Raw genomic sequence first — 26,913 nt, 5'->3', positions numbered from 1 at the left:
AACAAGAAAAGTATCATGAAAGCGGTTCACTCAGCTAAAAGTTCCGAGTTAACAAACCCAAAAAATTTAGTCGAATTGGGCATCTTATTTGTCTGTTTTAAACTCCTTACACACCAACACACTATATTCCCATATTCGAATAAAGATAAAATATTTACATACCTACCACAATATTCTAATCTCGAATGCATAATTTAAACTTCAATCCACGCTCAAACAGTTCCCATATAAATTTATAGAAGCGCATTCTTTTTTAATTATACATGTATACATATAGTTGTCAATGGACTTATGTAATCTCTGGTCGCTTGCATCGTGGGAACTTAGCGTGTAGGTGAGATAGAATTATCATTTTTTTCGAGTCATTCACAATTATACACGAATTAGTCTTCATCCATTACGGTTATAATAATATAAGCCCTTTGAAAGACGATAGTCACTATCTCATTGTATTATATTTTATAGTCCTATAGCAGCTGTATATTTAGATGATACTCGCGACGACGACGTCGCGTTGACTGTATTAAAAATTTACTATGAATATAAAATTTACATACGTTAGTATATTCAATTTTATTTCAATTCACTCGATTGTGCATAATTTATAAACAAATAGTGTAAAAAAAATCACTACCTAGATTTTATTTTCCTTAACTCTATGGTTGTAAACGATACCAACATTATGAAATAATGTTTTCTTCCTTTTTTATGCAAAGATTAATACCATAAAAGATGTACTGTGCCATTATATGCTAACTACGCGAGCGGTAACGTATAAAAATAAACCGCAACACAACGCATTTAAAAGAATAAAACGTAAAAATAGATCAGTCAAGTTAACGGTACCGCATCCCGTTTCTCACGCAATTGTCACTTCTAGCTGTCTTTTTGCGCGGGAAACGCCATATTGCTTTTTTACTTTTTTAATTTTTCAAGGCACCGATCGTTGCGGACAAGCCAAGGCTTTCCAATAATTGCCGTGTGAACTTACATGTACAAAAAAGGTTGATTGAGATTTTGATAATATTTATATTCTGTAATCGTTCTTTAATGTAGCTAAAAATTATGTTAATAAAAAAGTAAACAAATAATTGTTTATGCGTAGCAGAATCTACAATTATGCCTCGTCTATGCAGGCTCAGGATGACAGCTTTTGTTTTTTTTATTTACCGTAATTGAAGCGTGGGAGAGTTTCGTTTTCAGCCTGATTAATGATTATAGAGTATTGTCCGTGATGTAAATAGGCTTTACTCGTTTATTTCTGATAGGTAATGAACTCCGCTTTTTATTAAGCTCGTTTAAGATGCGTGGTATGTATAATGTAACATAGAGAAATATTGTATTGCATTGATTTCAATTACCGAAGCATGGTGATAATAATAATAAGCAGAGAAGATTTCTTTTGCACCTTGTTTATTCTAGCGGGAAATCAAAAAAACAGTTACCATCATATAAAAAGCAATTATCTCATTTCAAAATTACTTCTCTTGATAATCGGCGGGTACTTCTTGATTTACTATTTGCCTTAAAATTGTTCAATGGTAAAATCGATTGCCCCCAAGTGCTGCAAAAATTTAACTTAAAGGTCGCTTCCAGATATCCTCGTAAGGTTCTATTGCCGCTGTGTCCTCCTCAACGCAGAACCGTATCGGGTCGGAACTCACCCATTCCGAGAATTTATAAAACTGTAAACGATTACAGCGAGTTTTTTGATGTATTCGTAGACTCCCCCAACAAGCTCCGCAAAACTTTCAATTCACTTTTTAAGGAATAGGATAGATTAAGTACATTATATATCATTGTTTTTTTTTTGTTTATCGCTTATATTGTATACTTTTAAACTTAGTTTTCGCATGTTGTGTTTACCTGTAAGTGTTTTTTTACATTGACCTCATAATTGTGTATATGAATTTTGATATGTTATATGTAATGTAAACAAACGTTGGTAGACCAAAATAAATAAATAAATAAATGGTGTAACAATATTAGGTAAATCACGTCTAACCACCATTGACATACAAAGATAACGATCTATAAAAAATGAAACAATTTTATTAGCGTAATTTACATTACAACGTAATGTTGTAACTTTAGAATGGGAGCATTTTATTCTAACGATTGTCAAACTTTCTACACACAATCACCGTTTCATAGATTAGGGGACGAAAATTGATAATTTCAATTAAAACTTAATCCAAAGACGCACGATCTAAAATTCTTTATCAATGACAGTTGTAACTGTTTACGCAATAAGAGCACACAAACGCCCGTCATCTCGCTCGCACGCACGTACTTTGGATTAGTTTCGTCTCGCTCTGGCACTCCCACGGGCCGTGGGAACGCCACCTTTCAGTAAGCGATATATCGATTTGTCATCCGATACCAACTCGATTCGGGATATCGAGATGTAAGTGTACTCTTCAAACACTCTGATCGCCTGGTACTTATTTAGGTCAATAAAATATTAATATAGTTATGGAATGTTCGTTATTAATTTTCATATGAAGATAAAGTTAATTAATTACTAAAACCACAATAAAAATGTGTAATATGTACATAATATTAATAATAATATGTTAATTACGTATGTACTTGAAACTGAAAACATCAAGGCAAAATCTTGTACTAAACAAACACAATACAAATATGTAGTAGAAACCTCAGTATGTACTAGGAATCCATGAATTACGAAGAGTTACTACTAGGAATGTTCCCTTTCATTTTTCCCATACAAGCATTTCTGGTAAACGCGATCGAGTGAAAGCCAACGGTTCTCACGGAGTAAATATAAACAGAACATTTAAAAATCAATTAAGTCAAGTATTATTTTCTAATGGCCATTACGTTCTATACAATAACATTTAAATTAGAATAAAAAACTAGTTATTCCACTGCAATGTCTGTCTGCGTTATAAAATTAATTTAGATTTAAGATTTTACTTTCAGTGTTTAGTACCTACAAATAAAATGGACAATACTGTATCAAGTCTATAAAAGTACTAGGCGATCATAAACGCCGGCAGGTGAATCAGCCAATGTGCCGGAAGCAAAGCATCTTGCAATTGTAATACATACTAAAGAATTAGCAATTCACAACTTGTACACAATACGTACTACGAATATACACATAGCCAAATGTAATTTACACCTTATCGTATTCTAATAGAGGTCATTTTCATTAATACTATTGTCAAGTGTAAGTTGTTTGATTCCCACGCGCGATTTCAAGGAAGTTTGAAATTTGAAAATTTAAAAATCATTCAAAAGGGTTGCCAGTGTTGTAAAATGTAAAACATCTGTTGGCAGATGCGTTCGAAAATGTTATTATAGGTAAACCAGAATCTGATGGCAATTAGGGAAATCAAAATTTTGAGTGTGCAACCCTAGGGAAAATGGACTGAACGATCTTGATACTGCTTATTTTTTATTTTATCCTCAATATCATTACTCACATTACATAAGTGGAAAATACTGTACTTAATAATGAGATATCCACTTAATATTATGTAGGTACATACTTACATGTATAATTTATACAATTATACAAATTACTTTTATACAGGTAATACATATTATTATTTACACATACCTATATTTGTATAATATTCATTACCAGTATGCCATGTGAAAATATCGATATAATGATAATGTAGATCAAAACTGCTTATAATTTTTTATAAAATAAAATAAAAATAAAATAAAATTATGTTTATTTTCGTAAGTATTAACAGACACACATTATAAAATTGACTTGGACAGCTTGGACTTGACGAATAGCCGTATTAGAAACTCCTGTAATAAGTTTTCATAAAATTACATTCTAATCAACAAACAATATTATAGTTACCTACATATAATATTTTTTAATTTATAGTATCAAAACGGGTAAGTCCAATTTACCAATAAAATCTTCAAAATTGAAAATTGTGATGTGTTTGACCCTTCTTCATCGAATGTTTTTCTATACACATTATAAACAACACCTCTTGCTTGTGATCGCAACGGCTTTTTCGACATTTTCGAAGATTTTTTAGACAAAATCCTAAAAATTATTCATCAACTGCAAAAAAGACAAATAATTTGACATCCAATTTGATAGTTGTCAAATAAGTTGCCACATAAAAATCTTTTATTTCTTAAATATAAATATGCCATCAGATTCTGGTAGACCTATACTTATTTTCTATTGTATCTTTTTTTTTTTTTTTTTTTTGTGTGGTGTCTCTCAATGTTAGCCAGAAGGGCTTCTACATTTTAACGCGGACGCGGGGGTGAACTGAAGGTTCACCCTGGTAGCGACATGCACAAGGGCGTCCCCCCTTGACGGGGACCACGAACCTCGGCTTGAGCTGTCGCTTGAGTGGAGGAGGCCAGAAGGGCCCTAATCGGACGGGTCTATTGTATCTGTGAGAAAACATTTGGCAATAATTGAGTGCAAATAGACATTGTTTTGTTTTCTATTAACACCATTTGTTTTGAAACTGTGAGAACTGTTTACGTAAATAGTAAAAATCCTGCGCTAAGCTGACAATTTTCAACACGCTTATTATATATTATAGCTTCACTTGTATGTTTTTATGTATGTATATTCGATTTTGACCCTCTTTAAATGAATAGATTTAATTCAAACTTTGCACACTTATGTGACGATGCAATAATTTCCTTAAAACATGTTTTTTAAACTATATTAGTTACTAGTCGTTAATACGCTTGTAGAAATCCACTATACCATTTATGTCGACAAGAACGTGCAAAACCAAGTACTATTATTACGCAGCAGATCACAATCGTAGTCATCTTACAGTTTCGTTAACGCAGCGGCAGTGAAAGGGACGTCGCAAATTGTTTTGTTTATCGTACATCGCGTAGAATAAAGGTAATAAATACACTATAAAGTAAACATTAATAGAATTAATAAATGACTCAACATGTATCAAGGGCAAAAATATGCCTTTTCCACCAAAGAGTGGTATTAGTAAGACTATTAGACTAGCAATCACTACATAGTACATAATATAAAACAAAAACGGTTCTGGCTGTCACATTATGTATGCTATAGATCTTCAACAGATTTTGCAGTTTCTTTGAGAGGGCGGAAAGCTACCACAATTTAATTGGAGTGAATTCTGATATTTTCAACATTCTAACATGCCCTTATCACGAAATGTACTAGTACCGATCCTGGATCTGCACATAGTTCGAACTAAATCTGTCCTTTTAAAGTCGACTCCAAAGTAGTCACACAAACATACAGGTGACGCTAAACTAACCGAATCAGATCAGTCGATTTCATACAAACATACTACGCTAAAAGAGGCATGTTTCTAGCACGCAATGTACTATAACCACGTTGCTTCGATCGTGAGGAGGCAAGAGGTCGGCAGGTCGTGGGATGGGCGGTCGGAACGGTGTTGTGCGAGTCTTCCCGTCTCTTACGTAAGTGAGTACTCGATGGTTTTGCAAACTGAACATTTATAATTAATTAAAAATGTGAAGACAGGACAAAGAAGTTATTACTAATACTATAAACGTGAAAGTTTTTGAGGATGGATGTGTTGTTGCTATTAGATCTAGAACAACTTGGCTGTGACGTAGCTTATGTATCAGAATAACACATAGGCTATAGAGATACTTGCTTTTGCAAATCAAGTCATTATTTAATTTAACAATTGTCAACACGTATGAAGTGTCCTGTGTCATGTATATTTTGTCTGCAGATTTTTCTGTAGTATACACTCTGAAGCAAAAGAAGAGATAACCATAAATTCAGCTCAACTTGGTACCAATTAAATTGAGCAAGTACTTCGCAGATTCTTCACCCAGCATTAACAGTAATTGCCGTAACTTATTACTAAAGCTCGTTATTAATCAAGTTGACAATTTTCAACAACCAAAACGGCAACACCGAAGATTCGTTGTGCGTTCCGTATTCGAATTTTGAAACGGTCGCATTCCATGGCGGTTTCTCACGATCATTAGTTCGAACGAACGCTCCGAGGTTCGAAATTTCAAATGCGTGATCTACAGATTTGTGGTTACTCTCTGGATTGTTTATGTTCGGATACTCGGACTTAATTAGAGATAATTTAACGTTGAATCACACGCATGATAGCTACGTTAAACGGGAAAATACTTCCGAAATGGAAATGGCAAACATATATACATCTATCCATTCTTTCAACTTTTACGTGTATAAAATTAGTAAGAAGTTAGATCAGATGAATTTTTTCATGCTCTATGAATCTTTCTTTAGGTCTAAACACCTCGATTTTAGGAATTCTAATAAATTTCATTGAAACCATTTCCACAAATTAGACACGTACATCTACATCTGCTATATAATCTCTTTCTTTCATTATGAAACCGATAGAGACGGGAATAACATCTGCCAATGTACTTGCAAGGATGCAAGATACACATTTACGTTTGCAAGAATAAGAGGGAATTATTAAAGACGTAACAATGTTTAGAGCGTACATCTGCTCTTAATGGCTGTTGGAAGAGGATGGAAGATGGTGTAATCTTGTTACGTGATAGGGACAGAAAACAGTGAAAGGTGTAAGGGCCAGCTGATGCGTCTTTGTGCTTCAAACGTCTATGTTTTTTGCACCGCACTATTATACCATTATACGCTTGAAGTTCATATTTCACATTACCTATAAAAACGGTTTTTGTGGATATTCAATATATCGGTTCAATTCTGCTTATCAAAAGTAGGTATTCTCATACCAAAAACACATTTTAATTCAGAATTTAGAAACAAAGCAAACATTATTAAGATAGACCGAATATTTGAAAATAAGATTACTTAATAGTTAATATTAGTTAATAATGATATCGATAAATATTAAACGAAAATCCTAAACAACTAATAAAAATATTATAACCATATAAGGTCAAATACAACTCAGAGTTAAAACATACAAAACATACCTATATTCCTGCTATACCTAAACTAAAAATTTAAGCAATACATAGCCTGTATACTAACAAACAGATGTTTTACTATTGGCATTCAAAAGTCTTAAGCACATGTTGTGTTGCCGTCTCGCTCGCACGTGCGCGTTCTCGCTCTAACTTCAGCTGTTTCGAACGGGACCGGGGGCTGCGTATGCGCATTTCTTAGGGTTGTCGACTTTATGAATTACAAAAATATTAATATGTAATTATTTTTAATTGAAGAGCTAAATTATGCTCTATGTAGGATATTCATTCTCAAACCAACTCCATAAATTAAAATCTTCAATGGTAGTAAATTATATAAATACTAAGAAAAATCATTAAGTATCTAAGATTAAAGAAATTTATTACAAACTTTAAGTTATTTTTTAAACATACGAACGATATATTGACACACAATATCAAAGTAACCAATACACAACACATAAAACATTAAAACATCCAATAGTAAACACATAAAATACGAAATAAAAACTAACAATCGACAGCCCTAACGAGTCAGCTGCTCGCACCGTCCAAGAAATTCATAAACAGCTGTTAATTTTTTCAACTCGACCTTTCGGAGGCCATCCCTTATAAGTTATACGATCTTAGGCGAGATACACATCGTTTGCAAAAAAATACAACAGGCGTTTGTATATAATTTATATCGGTACGGGTTCATTGATCCATAGCCTAGGTAGGTAGGTAGGTACATATTAATATAAATATGTATATAATATAATGTGTGAAAAGAACGCAAAATGATAGATAGCCATCTCAATAAAAATAAGAAAAAAAATAAGAATTAAAACGCAGGAATCTTCTTCCATTAAAGTGTAGAAATTGTTAAAACATAAAAATCACTAGGACACATTATCGTCCCAAACTCCCAAATAAGAGATAAAAATCGTCCTAAACGACAATCAAAGTTAATACAACAAGCATTCCTAATAAACAACAGTATTTCTAAATAACTGGAAACATATCCGATCAAAATATATTAGACGAAATAAAAATAAAAAACAAATGAACGATTGATTCAGATAAAAAAAAATTATATTTCTTTAACTGGCAGCACCCGAAAAAAATAGATTAAATTAAAAAAAAACCTGCGAAATACGCGCCAATGCCAATTCCAAATTCAAACGCCAGATGATTGGAACATACGCCGTTGACATCTGGTGTTCCGGTTCACCTTATATCCGGCAGCCATTATTGCATTTTCAAATTCGTAACATCTGGCAAGATTAGTTTTACTGAATGTATTGTTTTATTTTTTTTTTCTTAGCCAAAAGTGCTTACAAAAGCTTGCGATTACCTATTGTCTTAGAGAAACATGACGAATTTCAATACAGAAAATCTTTTATTCTTCGACAGTACTTAAACATGTGGTCAATTATTATTTAGTCAAATAACCGGTCTGTTTCTTATCTTTTGTTAGTAAGCTTGTTTAATATTTACCCATTTTTTTATATAATACTAGCTGTGCCCCGCGGTTTTACCCGCATTGTTCCGCTCCTGTTGGTCTTGCGTGATGATATATAGCCTATAGCCTTCCTCGATAAACGGGCTATCTAAGACCGATATAATTTACCAAATAGTTCCTGAGATTAGCGCGTTCAAACTAACAAACACAAACTGTTCAGCTTAATATTATTTAATTTAAGTCTACCGCCCTTCCATTGCATCGTGATACAAGCTAACAATTATTCACATAATTTATATAATATAATAAAATGTCGTGGTCCTTGGTCGTGTGTGTTTTAATTGAAACAATACAATTAATACGCAGGCATGACTTCGAAGTACATGTTCCTGAGGCCTTCGTGACTCAAGAAAAATGTAGAAATAAATATTTTCTTTTAATAATTTTTTGTTATTTTTTTAATCGAGCTGAAATTTGACATGCTGATAGCCACTGTGATGTAGGCATCCGCTAAGAAAGGATTGTGATAAATTCTACCCCCAAGGGAGAAAAAAATGACAGTTTCTACTTTGAAAATTTATTTAGAAACGCGCAGGCAACACCTAGTAATATTATAAATTTATAAAGAGGAAATATGGTTTTTAATTTTTAAGGTTGTTGTTCAGGAGTGTTGATAAAACAAAGAAACATACATCCATACACGAACCTTGAAATAGTCCACTTTTTTGCAGAATTCTAATTAATAATCATATCTTGTTACTTGTTAGTTATTTACACGGAATAAACTTACTGAAGCGAAAATTTTTAGCAATAGGTTAAAATATCGTATTTAGAAAAAAAAAATGTTTTTACAAAATGATTTTAGCAAAAACTTGACAAAGCGGGCGAAGCTGCGGGCGGAAAGCTAGTCATATTAAATAATACATTAAACATTTATCTCTTCTATAAGAAAAACAATTTTCATCTTATACTAGGTACTTTTAGAAACTTCCAGATGCTCTTCTCAATTAATACATTACAAAAACACTCCAAAGTGCGTTTACACCTGCAGCAGATGGACGATCTATATTTTAATAATTAATAAACTTAACGATTATTACATAATATGCGTATTCTTAATACATACTAATCATTTTACAAGGGTTTACTTCTAATCACTACATAGTATAAAACAATGTCGCTGTCTCTTCCCTTTGTCCCTATGCATGCTTAAACCTTTAAAACTACGCAACGGATTTTGATGTAGTTTTGTTTAATAGATTAAATCTATCTATTAAACAAAACTATACTCGAGTTTTAGTATATAATTTATTAGGTTTGAGACAAAGCGGGCGAAGCAGCGGGTGGAAATATAGTCTCCTATAATTTAACTAATTTTAAACTCGCCAAAAACTGCATTTTAAAAGTAAGTGTTATAAGCAAATTTGTAGTATATATTTCAATATAAGTATGTATGTACTTTTATTAGCAAAACACATAAAAAGTTGATCTAATTAAAAGATAGGATTTTAAACCTTCTCACACTAATACTAATTAACGATATCCTTTATTATCTTAATTGCTATAAATTAATATTCATTACCTACCTACCTAGTACCTACCTTCGTATAGGTATTTTCTATTCCTCAAGAAAAATTAAATTCGCAAAAGTCACCAACACGCTTTTACAAGGTTCACCTGTAGTATGTAACCGACTCCTACACGTCAAAAAATCATATTAAATGTCACTATTATTATGTGTCTTAGGGCTGATTTTACAATAGTTGGTTAAAACTTATTCATCGAATAACATATTAAACTACCATTTCAAAAATGTATTCTAATTGTCCGTATATGACAGTTTACAGGTGACATTTTAAAATGTTCGTGTAATACTTTATTGGACGGATAAATTTTAACAAGGATTGAAAAATCGGCCCTTAACCATTCCTCAAGTAAATGACCAACATTTGAACATCCATACTACCATCTAACAACCCCTAGCTTATTTCACATAGGGCGTCCACCCTACGTACGTACTACTTTAAAAATAAAAGGAGTCAAAACGCTTACCAGTCCCTTCGCAATTCACAACGAGTGCCATTATTAAACTTGAGTTAAGAATCTTTCATTACAATGTTATAAAGTGCACTAATTATTATAAAACACGCGTAGAACAAAACATTACCGCAACGACCAACAAATTACGACAGTTTGTGCAAAATTAACGTCAAATTGAGGGTAGATTGAAAATGCGGTACAGATAAGCGTAGAATAAATAGATGCGCAAGCGTAGAATAAATAGATAAAATAATTTTTATAAAAAAAAATATTCACAATAAACATTCGAATAGTTAAATGTTAAAAGGCAAGTAATTTTAACCAGTCAAAATATTAAACCAATACATAATTTTACAAGTTCACTATAAAACAAATATTTTCTAAAACAAAATTTTTCTGAATAAAAAAAAAAGAAATATTAAATAAATTCGCATTTTGAATAATAATCGTAATTCATATACCACAGATCAGATAAACCGTTAACGGTCAAATATAGACGCGTCCTTACATTTTCCCATTTCCTGGCTAATGTTGATAACAATTTACTTATTTACTCGAAACTAGTATTACTACATATTATTTGATATTCTATTATTTATTTGTATATTCTATAAATTTAACTAGTAACTACCAATAATAAAAATTAAATACTTCATGAGCGTAAAAACTTACCAAGTCCGATCTTTTTCTTAATTTTCTTCAGCACTTTCATTTTGGATCCCTTCTTATCTTTCACGGGGGTTGTTTCTGGCTCCATAGCCATAGGGGGCAATACGAGAGTCTGCGGCGGCATCTGGGCCCCGTGTCCCGAAGCCCTGGGGCAAGCGGGACAGTGGCAGGAGCCCCTCGCCTGCCGCACACTCATACAACTACTTACACCCATCATTTATACGGATTAACGGTGTATTCAATTCAACAATAACTATATATCATATCAGTACACTTTCACGATCACGATACTTTTTCAATACACAAATTTCAGTCACGATTTAGTTGCTAGTTAAACGTAGACGCGATATGACGTCCGCTCGCGACGGGGCCTACCGGCGGAGTGACGTTGTCGACGAGCGTGCAGCGCATCGCGGCACGATTACCGGAGCAATTGCTTAAATGATGCACGTGCAATCGATACACAGCTTCAGTACAGTGTAATAAAATCCAAATTGCATTACCGCTAGTCTTACATACGTTCTTATATCCGAATAGGCAGCTGCGCGCGCACAACAACCCTTATTAACATCTGTCCCTTTTATTTTCATAATGATAAAAAGAGTTAGAATTCCTTCAGCAGCAACTAGCAAGGGTGGACTACGGCCGCTTTGTCTCTCCTACATGTGAAGGGAAAGGTGCGTTAATTTTCGCGGACCGAATGAAATTTTTTGATCGAATTCAATGGATGGATAACATGGCATTGGCATTCAAAGGGCATTAATTTTTGCCTTCGAGTCCTGTGCAAAATAGAAATTGTGGTCAACATATGTATAGGCAAGGTGTTCGAGAGTGCATTCATTAATTTGGAGGATATAACAAATAAATTGTGCAGACCGGTTAAATATGGGGTGCTTTGGGGTAATTGAAAAGGGCAACGATTATACCTATAGTATTAACCTAATGTTTTGTTTTTAGTACTCATTTACAGATATACCAAAAGAGAAAAATTTCCCATAATTACGGTCAAAATCGGTAGAAAACTCATGAAACTATCGTGTAACAATACAAAAAAAACTAAAAAGCAAATACAGTCGAATTGAGAACCACTTCGTTTATGGTTATGGGTTATAGGAAAATCAGTAGAAAATTATTTTAAACAAAAACTATTCCACTTAACACTTGCAAACAGCCAGTGTACAAGACAAAATTTTTAATGGGTCCTACAGCCTACTGGATGGCACCAGCTTTCAAATTAAAAGATTCATGATAAGCAGTCACCACAAAATACAATAGAATTGAGATGCTCGTATTTTTTAAAGTCACTTGACAATGTGAACAACGTAAAATCCACAGAAACAAAAAAAGTACCTACTTACTTGAAAGAGAATGAAAAAAGCAAATTTCTTCGAAAGCAAGCAATAGGTACCACCGGAACTCGTTAAGTAATCAGCTAATTGCTCTAATTGACCCGAATTAGCGCATGAGGTCCCGAGGTGCAGACGGACATACATGATAACATGACTCACTGATATTATGTAATTAGACGGATAATTATTTATGTTATCATAAGTACAGGATATAATTAGCTGAAGAATTACTAATTTTCAGATTTATAATTTACTAGCTTTCCGCCCGCGACTTCGCCCGTTTGGACTAAAACCTAATAAATTATAATATTCTAAAACCTTACCCTTGAATCACTTCATCTAATAAAAAAACAAACGCAGCAATCGATTGCGTAGTTTTAAAGATTTAAGCATATATAGAAACATAGGGTTATAACTTATAGGGACAGAGAAAGCGACTTTGTTTTATACTATGTAGTGATAGTGATTTTTTACAGGAACGTCGAAAAGCTACAAAATATTTTGAAGCTTGTATTCCTCACTGGCTGCTTGTCCCTTGGTCTTGTTTTGAGTTCCGACCGGCAGTTCCTGAGATTAGCGTGTTCAAACAAACTAATAAAGTTAGTACGGAATTGCAAAAGCTTGGATGGTCATTTATTGGTATTTGTCAACCAAACACCCGCTAAAACTACTGAGCGGATTTTGATGAAACTCAGCACTTCAGCAGCCTATTGTAGCTCATGTAACACAAAAGCTATAGCAATACTACCTTTAATCCGTGCATTTTTTCCGAGTTATAATTCTGCTAACTCATATTGCGCAGTTATTATGAAAAACATCCTTTTTAATAACTTTTTTAAAACGCAACAAATATATGTCAATACGTACCTACATTTGACATATATCTGACATCTTTATATGTCAAACAATTGAGGTCAGTGTTATGATGAATAAATTAAACACTAACAAAGAGTTGCCACATTTAGATTTGTGCGGCTTTGTGTATCAAACGAGGAAACCTAAATAATTTTTGTTTGCTTTTTCACAAGCAAACGAGACAAAGCGAGCTTTTTGGAGATCCATATAAACTCTGCTAAGATACGATTGTGATATAATTTCTGTATAAAAATTATTACGGTGTTAGATAGCCCATTTATCGGGGAAGGCTATAGGCTATATATCATCACGCTAAGACCAACTGGAGCGGAGTAATGCGGATGAAACCGCGGAGCAAAGCTAGTAAGTAATAAGAGTAAAGCTGAGCAACATTTGCCAGGACAGGAGCCGTATTAAGACCTCTTATTTACAGATGACGCCATGAATTGAACTGACTGGCAAATTCATATTATGATAGCAATAACCAGCCATAATTAATAACGGCCCCAGGTCTATAGCTTAGTTATAAAATCACATTTTTCCAATTAACCCCTAAAATTGGGACGAATCTCGGGTCGTTAAACCGACCAGCTGACGCGAATCTAAAAAGTGGACGCAAGGTGCATGCCGCATCTGTGCGCAGGCGTCGCATTCGTGTGTTGGTGACATGTGGCTGTGCGTATCAAGCTCAAAACTTTAGATTTTCAGTTTTATAGCATTCAAATCCTTTCTTACTTACTAAGTGGCGCAGGGACTCAAGACAAGGCAGGGAGCCTTGGCCTCCGTCAATAAGACCTATCTATCATAAGAGATCCTGCGCCATCTCTTGCCAGTTTTCATTGAACATAGATGCTCTGTGTCTGGGTGTAATTTATCTATATAAGTATTTATTTAAAATTATACATGTATGTTTATCAGCTATCTGGTTTCCATAACACAAGCGAAAGCTTAGTATGGGATCAGATCGTGCCGTGTGTGAAAATTGTCCTGAAATATTTATTTATTTATTTATTATTAATCTGGAGGGCCTATTCAAATCTTAGCTAATATTATTATTGCTGTTTGTCTGTCTGTCTCTTCTTCACGCCTCAACCACTGAACCGATTTGGATGAAATTTGGTATAGATAGCTTTAGACCTGAGAAAGGACAGGGTGTAGTATGTCGTATATATTGCGACATAATATCTTAGAGACCATTATCGAGTTTTAAGCTTACATGCAACACATTTGGCGATTCATTTTTTACTAGATAATTTTGTTAATTACCATTTTTACTGTATGTGAAAGTATTCATTAGTCTATTGTACCAGCCTTAATAGAAGCAAAGGTGTATACGACAATTATAGTAATTAACTAACACTAACGAGAATTATCCATAAAAATTAAATATCAAATACCTAATCTATCGACAATTTCGAACTTTACCCTAATTATTTTTAATTACATAATCGAACTTTACCCTAATTATTTTTAATTACATAATATTATATAAACAATTTTAATTAAGTTGAAATCCTATCCTATCCTATCCTTCTAATAATATAAATGCAAAGTTTGTGAGGACCCGGATGGATGTATGTGAATGTGTATACAGTACATGTATGTTTGTTACTCTTTAGTCTTTCACGCAAATACTACTGAACCGATTACAATGAGGTTTAATCGCTGTTGGAAAGCTAAGCAAAATAAAGGCATAATAATTAATTTTTTATTATCTGTATTAGCTGCCATTAGTCGAACACTATAGTTTTAATACACCCACGCAAATTCGCCTGCTTTCAAAATTGTTTATTGAAGCGAATCTTCTTTAGGCGCTTTGAGAGTAAAATATCAAGTTCGCGTCATGGCAATATAATCACGTCAGGGAGTAAGGCGACGATTTTCGTATTGTTGTATCATTCCAAAGAAGTTTCACTTCTGAAACGTGTGCTCGGCACACACACTCTTTTTTCTACTTAATCAAATTTTTACAAACTTCAATTGTTTTCTATAACGAATTTCACTAACTCATTTCTCTTATACAAAAAATAAGAATAAAAAAAACAGCACGTGTCGATACATAAACAGGGCACCCATCATAAGATCTGCCACATCTTTTGCCCAAGCTGCTAACACCAGCTTTGACGAGACAAACACGAGGCATAGAACGTTCGGTCACAGTAAACAGAACACGACCAGTAGGGCAACTAAGCTTCACTACATACTATGAAACAAATTCGCTTTACGCCCTCTGTGTGCATGCTTATATCTTGAAAACTACTCGACGGAATTGATGCGGTTTTTTTTTAATAGATAGAGGGATTCTCGAGGAATGTTTTACTAGTTATGTTTGTAATTCATTAGGATTTAGACGAAACGGGCGCGGCTGCGGAAAAGCTAGCTTTCGATAAAATAATTACATACTCATCAATTAAGTTGATAACAGATTGGTTGTAAATTTGTAAATCGGCTACTGACAACAGTACGACGCGGCTGACGTCTGCTATGAGTTTCGTCGATGCGCACATTCGTAGAGTGAGCCGTTTAGAATTTTTTGAGTGAAACTTCTTTACGCGTGTTGAGAGTCAAATTTCAAGTTTGTGTCATGGCAATACCGTCACGTCATAGAGCAAGGCGACGATTTTGGTATCTTTCAATCTTGCCAAATAAGTTGCACCTCTGACACGTGTGCTCGGCAAACACGCTATTTTTTTGTAGGTAGTTCCCCTACTGTTCATTCTATTTACTGTGGTACAGCGCGCGCGGCGGCTCACGGGCGGATATAAGAACAATCGGCGCGTGCGCATCTGCGAACGAGCTTCCGAAAAAAAAAATGACATGTGCTCGTATGAATTGGAAATTATAACTGTTGCAACGAGCAATTGTTGAAACCGTTACGTTTCACATTTCGTTAATAACAAATCCTTATCCTTTCATAATTACATTTTATTATTTTTATTAATTTTACATTTATAATTAAGAAATAATAGGTACTTACAAATGGACCTCTGATGTTCTATTAATAAATAAATTTAAATTAAATTAAAAAATTTGCTAGAAGTGCCCCGCGGTTTTACCCGCTTTGCTGCGCTCCTATTGTCTAAACAAAAAATATTTTTAAATTATTTCATTCTGTGTATAGGTAATTATGCGCACAGTGCAAGTATGAGTATAAGACATTGACATTTCTTTTAATACGCACCTGCCAATGTTTCTATTTACTGTAATTGTACACTAATGTTTGTAAGGGCTGATTTTTCAATCCTTGGTTAAAAATTATTCGTCGAATAATGTATATAAAACTACCATTTTAAAAACGTATTCTAATTGCCCGTATTTGACAGTTTACGTGACATTTTAATACATATTATCGTGTAATACTTTATTGGACGGATAAGTTTTATCCAAGCATTGAAAAATCGGCCCCAAATAAAATTAAAGTATCATGCCTATATAATAAAAGTTTAATAAAACTCAAGAGTTTGTTTGTTTGATCATTCAGCATTATCAGTTTGGAATTACTGGACCGATTTTGTGATCGGTTCACCGTTAGACTTGGGTGTATAAATTATAATATGCGTGATCCCTGAGTGTCCTCGACGTATAAATTATAATATGTACAACGGGTGAAATTGCGGCTATTCGCTAAACATATTAAAAAAAATACATCATACTACCGTTACTATTCATAAATCTTTGATACCAACAAAGTACGAATTAAATCTGTCCGTTTAGAGTGGGTCAAAAATCGAAATCGAGCCTAAAGGAGTCGTTTACATACAAACTTACAAGTGAAGCTAAAAAATGTCCCTTGAAATTCCATATCTACGATATAAATATGTGTAACAGACGGCGATTATCACAAGTGCATCGAACCTAAACACCTGACACAGAAAACACATTATATGTGTATCGTGACGATCAACTCTTAATATACCACGTAAACTATAAGACTTCTGCAAAAACAGGTCCAAAATGCAACGAACTTAAGCCACAGAACACATTTTTTAAGGCGACATTATGTGCCGAGCCTTAACGTCTACCTAGCTATGCACTGCCGCGGCCGGGCCGCCCGTATTGAGGGAAGTTTATTTTTGCTTTTTCTTATGGAATCTTTCTAACATCTAATGTATAGTATTTTTAACCGACTTCATAGTTCATACCTTTTCATATGATGTCCATATTTATAGTGTTGTAAATTACGTTAACCATAATCAACTAGAAAAGAGCTAAACCGATAAAAAACTTTTTTTTTATAAGTTCAGACGTGAAAATTAAAAATCATTAAAAGTCGCATTCTGCGCCTTAATCATGCAAAAAAAAATTATACGTCAAAAATTTGCGAGGCCGAACAAGGCCGGTCGCAGACACGAGGAAAAAAAAGAAACATGAAAACGTCGAACCAAACATCTGTCGCTTCGGCACGCGAGAGGCGCGTGGATGTGCCGACTGTAGAGCGACAGACTTTTGAATTTCGAACGCTTGCATTTTTTTTTTCGAATTAAATATGGCGATTTCAGTCCTTATGTACATTTAGTACAACTACGCAACGAATTTTGATGCGGTTTTTTTTAATACATACATAGAGTAAGTCTCGAGGAAGGTTTTAGAGTTTAGACTTTAGTATATAATTTATTGTGTTTAGACAAAGCGGCCGAAGCTGTGGGTAGATCGCTAGTTTATTAGTTATACCACAGCCGAACAAGTGTCTAGTAAAAACTCAAGAATGATAATATATTTCATAGAAGAGAAACCCCAACCCTAATGTTCGAAAGAGCCTCTTTGTTACACATGCACATACTACACAACCTCCTTAGATTACCCATACTTTGACATTTCAAAAACAAATGCCAATACATACCAAACAACAACAACGCAATAACAACCTTAAATCGCACGACACAGAGTTCAAAATCCTCAAAAAAATTCGCCCTTTATCAGCACAGCTGACGCTCAGCTGTCCCCATAAAAAGAAATGAAAAATTTTAGCACTTATTTTTATCGCATTAGGGTTTAAATTGGTCAATAGAAAAAAGCCTACACATTTCGGTTGCTATGCAATTTACGAGACATTTAGACTAGGTTTTTTTTCTTGTCTCGAATGCTTCGACGAGGTACTTCCAATATTTCTTTGTCAGACCACGCTTTCCACGTGGTAGCTTACTTCAGAAAACTTATTTAATGCCTTAAAATATCAAAAGTCAATAATTTTCAACTAAGTTCGAAAGAAGAAGATTCTCAATTCGACTGTAATTTTTTTTAGGCCAGTGGAAATTAACATTAAATTCGCAAAGCACGATGTAGATTTGAATTTTTGGTATGTTGTTTGGATCAGTTAGGGTGATGTAAATCCCAATTTGCAACTTCGAAAAAGTTGTGCTCGCTGCGCACCACGTGATAAACTGCGAAAATTTTGGACTTTTTTCACTTTTTGCTCTAAAAGTCATAAACTATGCGTTTTCGACAAGTATGATTCAGTACATAAATTAAGGTTATTAAATTTGCAACAATTTAAGCCTAACCGCAGCTCTCTAAACCTTATAACGACTAAACTGTGGCCATTCGAAGATGGTTCATTTTTCCCGAAATATTGAAATTTATAGTTTTGCTCCCGTTTGAAGCAAAATATTGGCAAAAACCGCTCGTTCTATGAGAAGTTCGTATAATAAAGTTGTAGTGCATTTAATTTTCTTTCATAAGAGCATAGAACAAAGTCTGTGAGACAAATATTTCATACACAATATCTGAAAAACAAAAAGAAGGTAGAAATAGATTTTTAAAGAATTGAAACTGAGAGCATATAAAATCATAAAAAGAATAATACTTTTTCATTTGCAGGATAGGTAATTAACAAAATTACAAAATTTGGGAAAGTAGGAAAAAAGATTATACGCAAATAATAAACTGCGAAAATTTTGGACTTTTTTCACTTTTTGCTCTAAAAGTCATAAACTATGCGTTTCCGACAAGTATCATTCAGTACATAAATTAAGGTTATTAAATTTGCAACAATTTAAGCCTAATTAAAGCTCTCTAAATCTTATAGCGACTAAACTGTGGCCATTCGAAGATGGTTCATTTTTCCCGAAATATTGAAATTTTTAGTTTTGCTCCCGTTTGAAGCAAAATATTGGCAAAAATCGCTCGTTCTATGAGAAGGTCGTATAATAAAGTTGTAGTGCATTTAATTTTCTTTCATTAGAGCATAGAACAAAGTCTGTGAGACAAATAGTTCACTCACAATATCTGAAAAACAAAAAGAAGGTAGAAATAGATTTTTAAAGAATTGAAACTGAGGGCATATAAAATCATAAAAAGGATAATACTTTTTCATTTGCAGTATAAGTAATTAACAAAATTACAAAGCTAATTAAATTTGCAACAATTTAAGCCAAACCGCAGCTCTCTAAACCTTATAACAACTAAGCTGTGGCCTTTCAAAGATAGTCAGTTTTTCCCGAAAATTTCAAATTTTTAGTTTTGCTCCCGTTTGAACCAAAATATTGGCAAGAACCGCTCGTTCTATGAGAAAGTCGTATAATAAAGTTGTAGTGCATTTAATTTTCTTTCATTAGAGCATAGAACAAAGTCTGTGAGACAAATAGTTCACTCACAATATCTGAACAACAAAAAGAAGGTAGAAATAGATTTTTAAAGAATTGAAACTGAGGGCATATAAAATCATAAAAAGGATAATACTTTTTCATTTGCAGGATAGGTAATTAACAAAATTAAATTTTCTACAACTTTATTTTATGACCTTCTCATAGAACGAGCGGTTTTGCCAATATTTTGGTTCAAACGGGAGCAAAACTAAAAATTTGAAAATTTCGGGAAAAACTGACTATCTTTGAAAGGCCACAGCTTAGTTGTTATAAGGTTTAGAGAGCTGCGGTTAGGCTTAAATTGTTGCAAATTTAATTATCTTTGTAATTTTGTTAATTACCTATCCTGCAAATGAAAAAGTATTATCCTTTTTATGATTTTATATGCCCTCAGTTTCAATTCTTTAAAAATCTATTTCTACCTTCTTTTTGTTTTTCAGATATTGTGAGTGAACTATTTGTCTCACAGACTTTGTTCTATGCTCTTATGAAAGAAAATTAAATGCACTACAACTTTATTATACGAACTTCTCATAGAACGAGCGGTTTTTGCCAATATTTTGCTTCAAACGGGAGCAAAACTAAAAATTTCAATATTTCGGGAAAAATGAACCATCTTCGAATGGCCACAGTTTAGTCGTTATAAGGTTTAGAGAGCTGCGGTTAGGCTTAAATTGTTGCAAATTTAATAACCTTAATTTATGTACTGAATCATACTTGTCGGAAACGCATAGTTTATGACTTTTAGAGCAAAAAGTGAAAAAAGTCCAAAATTTTCGCAGTTTATCACGTGGTGCGCAGCAAGCACAACTTTTTCGAAGTTGCAAATTGGGATTTACATCACCCTAACTGATCCAAACAACATTCCAAAAATTCAAATCTACATCGTGCTTTGCGAATTTAGGGTTTTTTAGTGTCGATTTCTACTGGCCTATTTTTCATTATTTGGGTTTGGTACATCAGAACTTTGAACTGGGATAACCGATTTTGATGTAATTTCATAAAATTATTTAACTGAAAACCTCATTTAAAAGTATGAAACCGCGGGGCGCAGCTAGTTTTGATTTAATTTGGAATAGAGATAGACATAAGGACCTGGTCTATTCTAACACGCTTTTATAGGTTTGTCTGTCTGTATGTTACTTTTAGGGCTAATTTTTCAATCCTTGGTTAAAACTTATTCGACGAATAACGTATGAAACTACCATTTCAAAATGTATTCTTATTGCATGCAATTGACAGTTTACAAGTGACATTTTAATATTATCGTGTAATACTTTATTGGACGGATAAGTTTTAACCAGGGATTGAAAAATCGGCCCTTAGACTTGATTTTGACAAACTTTAAACGGACAGATAATTCAAAATTTTCATACTGATCGAGGATTAGTGACAATGCGATCAATTCATGAATATAATATCTTAGTAAGGCGTGTTTATTATTATTTTTTTAACACAATAATTGTATTAATTTTAAGGTCACGAGTGAAATTCGTACTAATAATATGAATTTTAATATGAACTATGAAGTTGAAGAGTTTGTTTGAACGTTATGTTTTAGACAAGTTGGTCATTATTAAGTTTGTATGTTTGTTCTCGTAGAGTTCCAGCATAGATTGTTTATGCAATATACATAAATTAATAAATTACTAATAAATATTTTTTTTATTTATTCCATAAAGATCCTAATGTCATTTGCTTTGAAATTCTGAAAGTATTGTACAAAAATACACCGTACACCGACTGACAGGCCGTAAACAATTACCATATGATTCTATGCCTTTCTCTAGCATTTCCTTGCATCAGCTGATTTGAAAAAAACAAACAAAACCAACCAACCTCCTTTATACTTTATGCATTGTGCAAGGAATTTATTTGTCCCATTACAGTTAAGCGAAACTCAACCTTATTACAATGCAATAAAACATGTTTTTAATCGCAATTTTAAAGTCCATTTCGTACTGGCCTTTATTGCAAAATTCACGTGCGCTACAAAAAAAAAGAAATGAAAAAAAAATAAAAGAATGACAGGTAGTTGCGCTACAGCTGATCGTCAGCTGTTCAAAAATATGCTATGAATTTTTTAAACGTTATGTCGTATAAAAATTTACAGCAATAAGGCCTTTGATGCTGGACAATAAGCCCTAAAATTCATTGATAAACAATTTTGCTTACGACCTTTTCGTTCGAACAAATATCAAATTATTTTAAGCACAATGTAGATCTGCAAATTATCAAGCATCTATAAGAAACGTGGAATAGTTCAGCCGAAAATGTATCGAAAATACATGTACTTTAAAAACTTTTTTTTTTTTTTTTTTTTTTTTTTGTGTGGTGTCTCTCAATGTTAGCCCTTCTACATTTTAACGCGGACGCGGGGGTGAACTGAAGGTTCACCCTGGTAGCGACATGCACAAGGGCGACTTTAAAAACTATTTTCATGCGAACCTATGAGTCGAATAGGACCGTTTTAAATCAACATAATTCCAAAAAAAAACATGAAATTCAAATTTGGAATTGTATCTTTTCGGTATAAGGTTTGAAATCCCGCCAAATATATTTTTTTTTTCGTCTAGGCGAAGATCCGTGGGAAGAAGTTGGAAAAGGTTGCATAATGTATCTCTATTCTCTCGCTAATAATAATTTTGATCGTGTATTTTAATTCTAATTTATTACACAAGTGTTCTAAATAGATTTATAATTTTAAAATCTTATCATATTATTTTTTGCATTTCAAATTAAAAAGTAAAAACATTAATGTACCTACCTATGAAGAATTCTACAGTAATGTATTCCTAATATGTACCTACACATTTTTTTATTTTGTATTAAGTATTATAAAAAACGTAACATTGACTTTTGCATGTTTACTAAAGTATCTAATTTTGTAATTTATATTAATATAATAAAACAGAAATAAAACAGAAGAGTGTTTATTTACTTTTGTAGTTTTATAGCATTTAAACGCATACAAATACATAGCGGCCGAATTGAGAACCTGCTTTTTTTTGAAGTCGGTTAAAAGTAATAAAATTTAAAACAATAAAATCACAAAAAATTCATTAAAAACGCGGTTACGTAAAAAAATTTCAGTTTGTTTGTTTGAACGCGCTAATCTCAGGAAATACTGGTCCGATTCGGTGTTTATCTAACACCATTTATCGAGGAAGGCTTTGAACCTTCCTCGATAAATGGGCTATCTAACACCGAAAGAATTTTTCAAATCGGACCAGTAGTTCCCGAGATTAGCGCGTTCATACAAACAAACGAACAAATAAACTCTTCAGCTTTATAATATTAGTGTAGATTCATATTTGGCCAGGATTGATGTTGTTGTTACTTGCTTACAGGGGTATTTTTTGAGGATTTCGTCAATGTACCTACAGAATTGAAAACTTGCGTTAAGTATATGTGTTCATATTAAATGAACTATTTAAAAACAGCTGGTTATTTTTTTAATAATATCTTCTATCATATAAATCACATTTATAAAAAAGTTTGTTTAATCCTTTCAAAAATTGATTTCAGCGCCATCTACACACGGATTCACAAACTAACACAATATAAGTTTAAAATATTTCATTTCTCAATTTTACTAATAGATGTCCTCACCAACTAAAAACATATTTCTTACTAGACTAGCTGTGTCCCGCGGTTTCACCCGTGGCAAAAGCAAGTATGTATTTGGATAGTGAGTGTTTGTTTCTATTATAATATTATACAGTACATTGTGTCACAGTACACTGCCAAGTGTCATAAAAATCTGTTCAGCAGTTTTTGTGTGAAAGAAGGCCAAACATACATGTACAGCATGCTTTTGGGCTTTTAAGCTATTGTATAGTTTCTATCGCGGGCCTTGAGCGCGGGGACCGAATCCAGAAATTCCGTAACAAAAAACCTCACGCTCCCCACTCCGACGGGCGCGGAGGTGTGGCTTGAAGGCACGCTATGCAATAGCTTTACCGCGGCAGTCCCCAAGTGCCACACGTCTTTTTTAACTATAATAATTCATTATTATATGAATATTTATCAAAAACTTTATTTAAGTACAGAATACAGATTACCTGATATACTTAAATGAAATTAACTCAATTTTTTTTAGGTAATGCAATGTATTTTTGTTATTATAGTCATAATTAATCCAGTTGGATAAATTTACAATTCCTTAAATAATTAAATATCCAATTGGAATTGTATTTCTATACAAATATTATAAAGAGGAAAGGTTTGATTTTTTGTTTGTTTGTTTGTTTGTATGAATTGAATAGGCTCCGAAACTACTTGGCAGATTTGAAAAATTCTTTCACTGTTGGAAAGCTACATCATTTCTGAGTGACATAGGCTAGGTTTTATCCCGGAAATCCCACGGGAACGGGAACTATGCGGGTTTTTTTTTTTTGAAAACGCGGGCGAAGCCGCAGGCGGAAAGCTAGTGTTTAATAAGTATTAGATTTCCGCCTGCGTTTTCAAAGGAAAACCCGTATAGTTCCCGTTCCCGTGGGATTTCCATGATAAAACCTATCCTATGTGTGAATCCAAGTTACCCTCTATATGTGTTATTACTTATTACTCTTTCATGCAAATAAAACTGAACCGATTACAATGAAATTTATAACACATATTGAGGGTAACTTGTATTAAAACATAGGATAGGTTTTATCCCGGAAATCCCACGGGAACAGGAACTATGTAGGTTTTTCTAGTAGTCAAGTGAAAGCTAGTTGTCAAAAAAAAGAAAATTAGATAAATGCATTGATTATAACTAGAAACTTATTACAATGAAAATGACAAATTTTTGTTTGTTTGTTTGCTTGTTTTAATTATATAAATTACTAGCTTACCGCCCGCGGCTTCGCCTGCTTTGTCTAAAACTCAATAAATTGTATACTAAAACTATACTATATATATAGATAAATACTCTTGAATCACTCTATCTATTTAAAAAAACCGCATCCAAATCCGTTGCATAGTTTTAAATATTTATGCATACATAGGGACATAGGGACAGAAAAGCGACTTTGTTTTATACTATGTAGTGATCAATATCAGTTTGTTATACCACTACAAACTTAAATAGGTTATTTTTTATAGAGTCTATATAAAATTGTAAATGTGTACTCATTTGTTTACATTAGTTACTATTCTTTCTTACCTGGTATAGCGCTTCCTGTTTGCCCCATTTTAGAAAATTCACACTACACTGATCGTCTTCAGAATTCCCAATTAACACATGTTTGAATCAACAAAAACTTATTTAATTAACGCGAACTAGTCCGAATATTCATCACTAACGTACACTGAACTATGAACTTTAGCAGAACACGTAAATTTTGTTTATTCTCATTGTAAATATATCGAACGAGACCAATAATTATATTTCTTATAAGAACCTTATTGCTTTGTATAGATCTTGGACTATTTTATAAATACGTACTTCGAAGTTCTATCCGTGATTAATATTGCACTTAACTTTAAATTATTGCAAATAAAATGTTAAAACTTTTGCCATAGAACGAATAACAATTACATTTTGCTAATATGATTGCTAATCTTTCCGACTTTGACGTTTGCAAGAGATAACAAATTCTTTAATCCATGTTCGGATAAACTGTATGGCAAAATGTTTAATGATAATAATTTATGTATATAAGGTATTAATCTAAACTGCTTATAGCCTTTGTAATAGCTTAATATTGCACTTGCAGTGTTCAGTGTAGTCTTTGGTAAGATATCTGCAAAATAAAACTTAATCTATTGATCTGTGGAATGATGGTGGGGTTAAAAGTAGAGAAATCAACACAAAAGAAGTCCCTCCTAAAGTCCCTCGGAGTCGGCGAAGATAAGAACTAAATTTGACAGGTTGGTCATTAAACAACAAAACATCGGTAGGTACCTACCTTGGTAGGTACTTTTCAGTGAAAATGGAAAAAAAGTATTGTGTTGTGCCCCGGTGTTTCAATTCAACCGTGAAAACACCTGGTAAACTTCCGGTTTATAATAAGTTTCCTTCTCTACTTATCCTTGCCAGTTGCCACATTTGGGAGGTTAACTTAAACTGTACTTTATCGGACGTCGAGTTGAGAGTCGTAATTTTTTTAGTGGTTAGCTATTGTCATATCCAAGTCATATCACCACACATATCACACTCACAGGGAACCTAAATCTGAAATTTCAGTTGACTGAAACTTAGTTTTTGAGTTATTAATTTTTTAATAAAACAAAATTATTACAGAAGGTTACTTCCAAGGACCTAAAAAAAGACGGACGCCTTTTTACGAACAAAGTGAAGCCACCATTGACCATATTAAGCTGGCCATAGTGTAAAGACAATGAACACGCACACACTCTCACCATAGTAAGCTAGTCGGCCGCCATTACGTCGTGAGCTACCGACCAGCGTTCCCAACCGTACGATAATTATCGTACAAACACGATAATTTGGTGCCTACGTACGATGTACGATAGCATGTTATTATCGTACGCTGATTTTACGATAATTTCTATCAGGCAAAATTCGAGAATTTATATTATTTCACCCACAATTTCACCCATACAAATATGAAATTTTGACGTGTTTCATATCGAACTTTCATGGGAACAGTGAAATTTTGTCAGATTGAATTTTAAACTTGGCGCGTTTATTGAACATAAAGTGGAAATGGCTCAGAGGTAAATGGAATCGGTTCAGGTCTGTAGTCTGTACCACGTGGTTGTGTGGTCGATGGTACCACGCTTTAGTACCACGCGCGTAGACGGAGAATCCAATAGACACCGGCAATGCGTGTCGCAGAAAGGGATAGAAAAGATTACGTCACAATATTTAGGGTTACCGTATGAGGGAAAATTTACCCCACAATTTGTAAGATACAAATCTCTCAATATCATTATTCACATAAGTGGATAATAATGAGATATCCACATTACATACTTACATGTTTATACTAATATTATAAAGAGGAAAGGTTTGTAATTATGTATGTATGTATGGTTTTCACGCATAAACTACTGGACCGATTTCAAAAATTCTTTCACCATTAGAAAGCTGCAT

The 26,913-nt window shown here is 33.4% G+C and overlaps 1 protein-coding gene across 3 annotated transcripts in view; it reads right to left on the bottom strand.

Annotated features, from left to right (window-relative positions):
* neur (E3 ubiquitin-protein ligase neur) overlaps positions 1–25,426 on the bottom strand; it is a 39,176-nt gene extending 13,750 nt beyond the window's left edge. Inside the window, exon 1 of one of the 3 annotated variants that reach the window (XM_089712816.1) lies at positions 25,018–25,426. In XM_089712816.1, coding sequence (XP_089568942.1) covers positions 25,018–25,045 — 28 coding nt within the window. In that variant the 5' untranslated portion in view covers positions 25,046–25,426. Of the gene's footprint in view, positions 1–10,420; positions 10,571–11,080; positions 11,478–25,017 lie in introns of those variants that run through there. The other 2 variants (XM_089712814.1, XM_089712815.1) reach the window with 2 other exon arrangements.
* Positions 25,427–26,913: the final 1,487 nt, after the last annotated feature.

This window comes from Colias philodice, chromosome 29 (assembly GCF_061535455.1).
Source record: "Colias philodice isolate Cphi_HAF_F1 chromosome 29, ilColPhil1 Martin Lab GWU primary, whole genome shotgun sequence".
NCBI classification, from domain to species: Eukaryota; Metazoa; Arthropoda; class Insecta; order Lepidoptera; family Pieridae; genus Colias; species Colias philodice.
The sequence above is the reverse complement of the archived record's forward strand: the minus strand, read 5'-3'. Positions and strand labels throughout refer to the sequence as shown.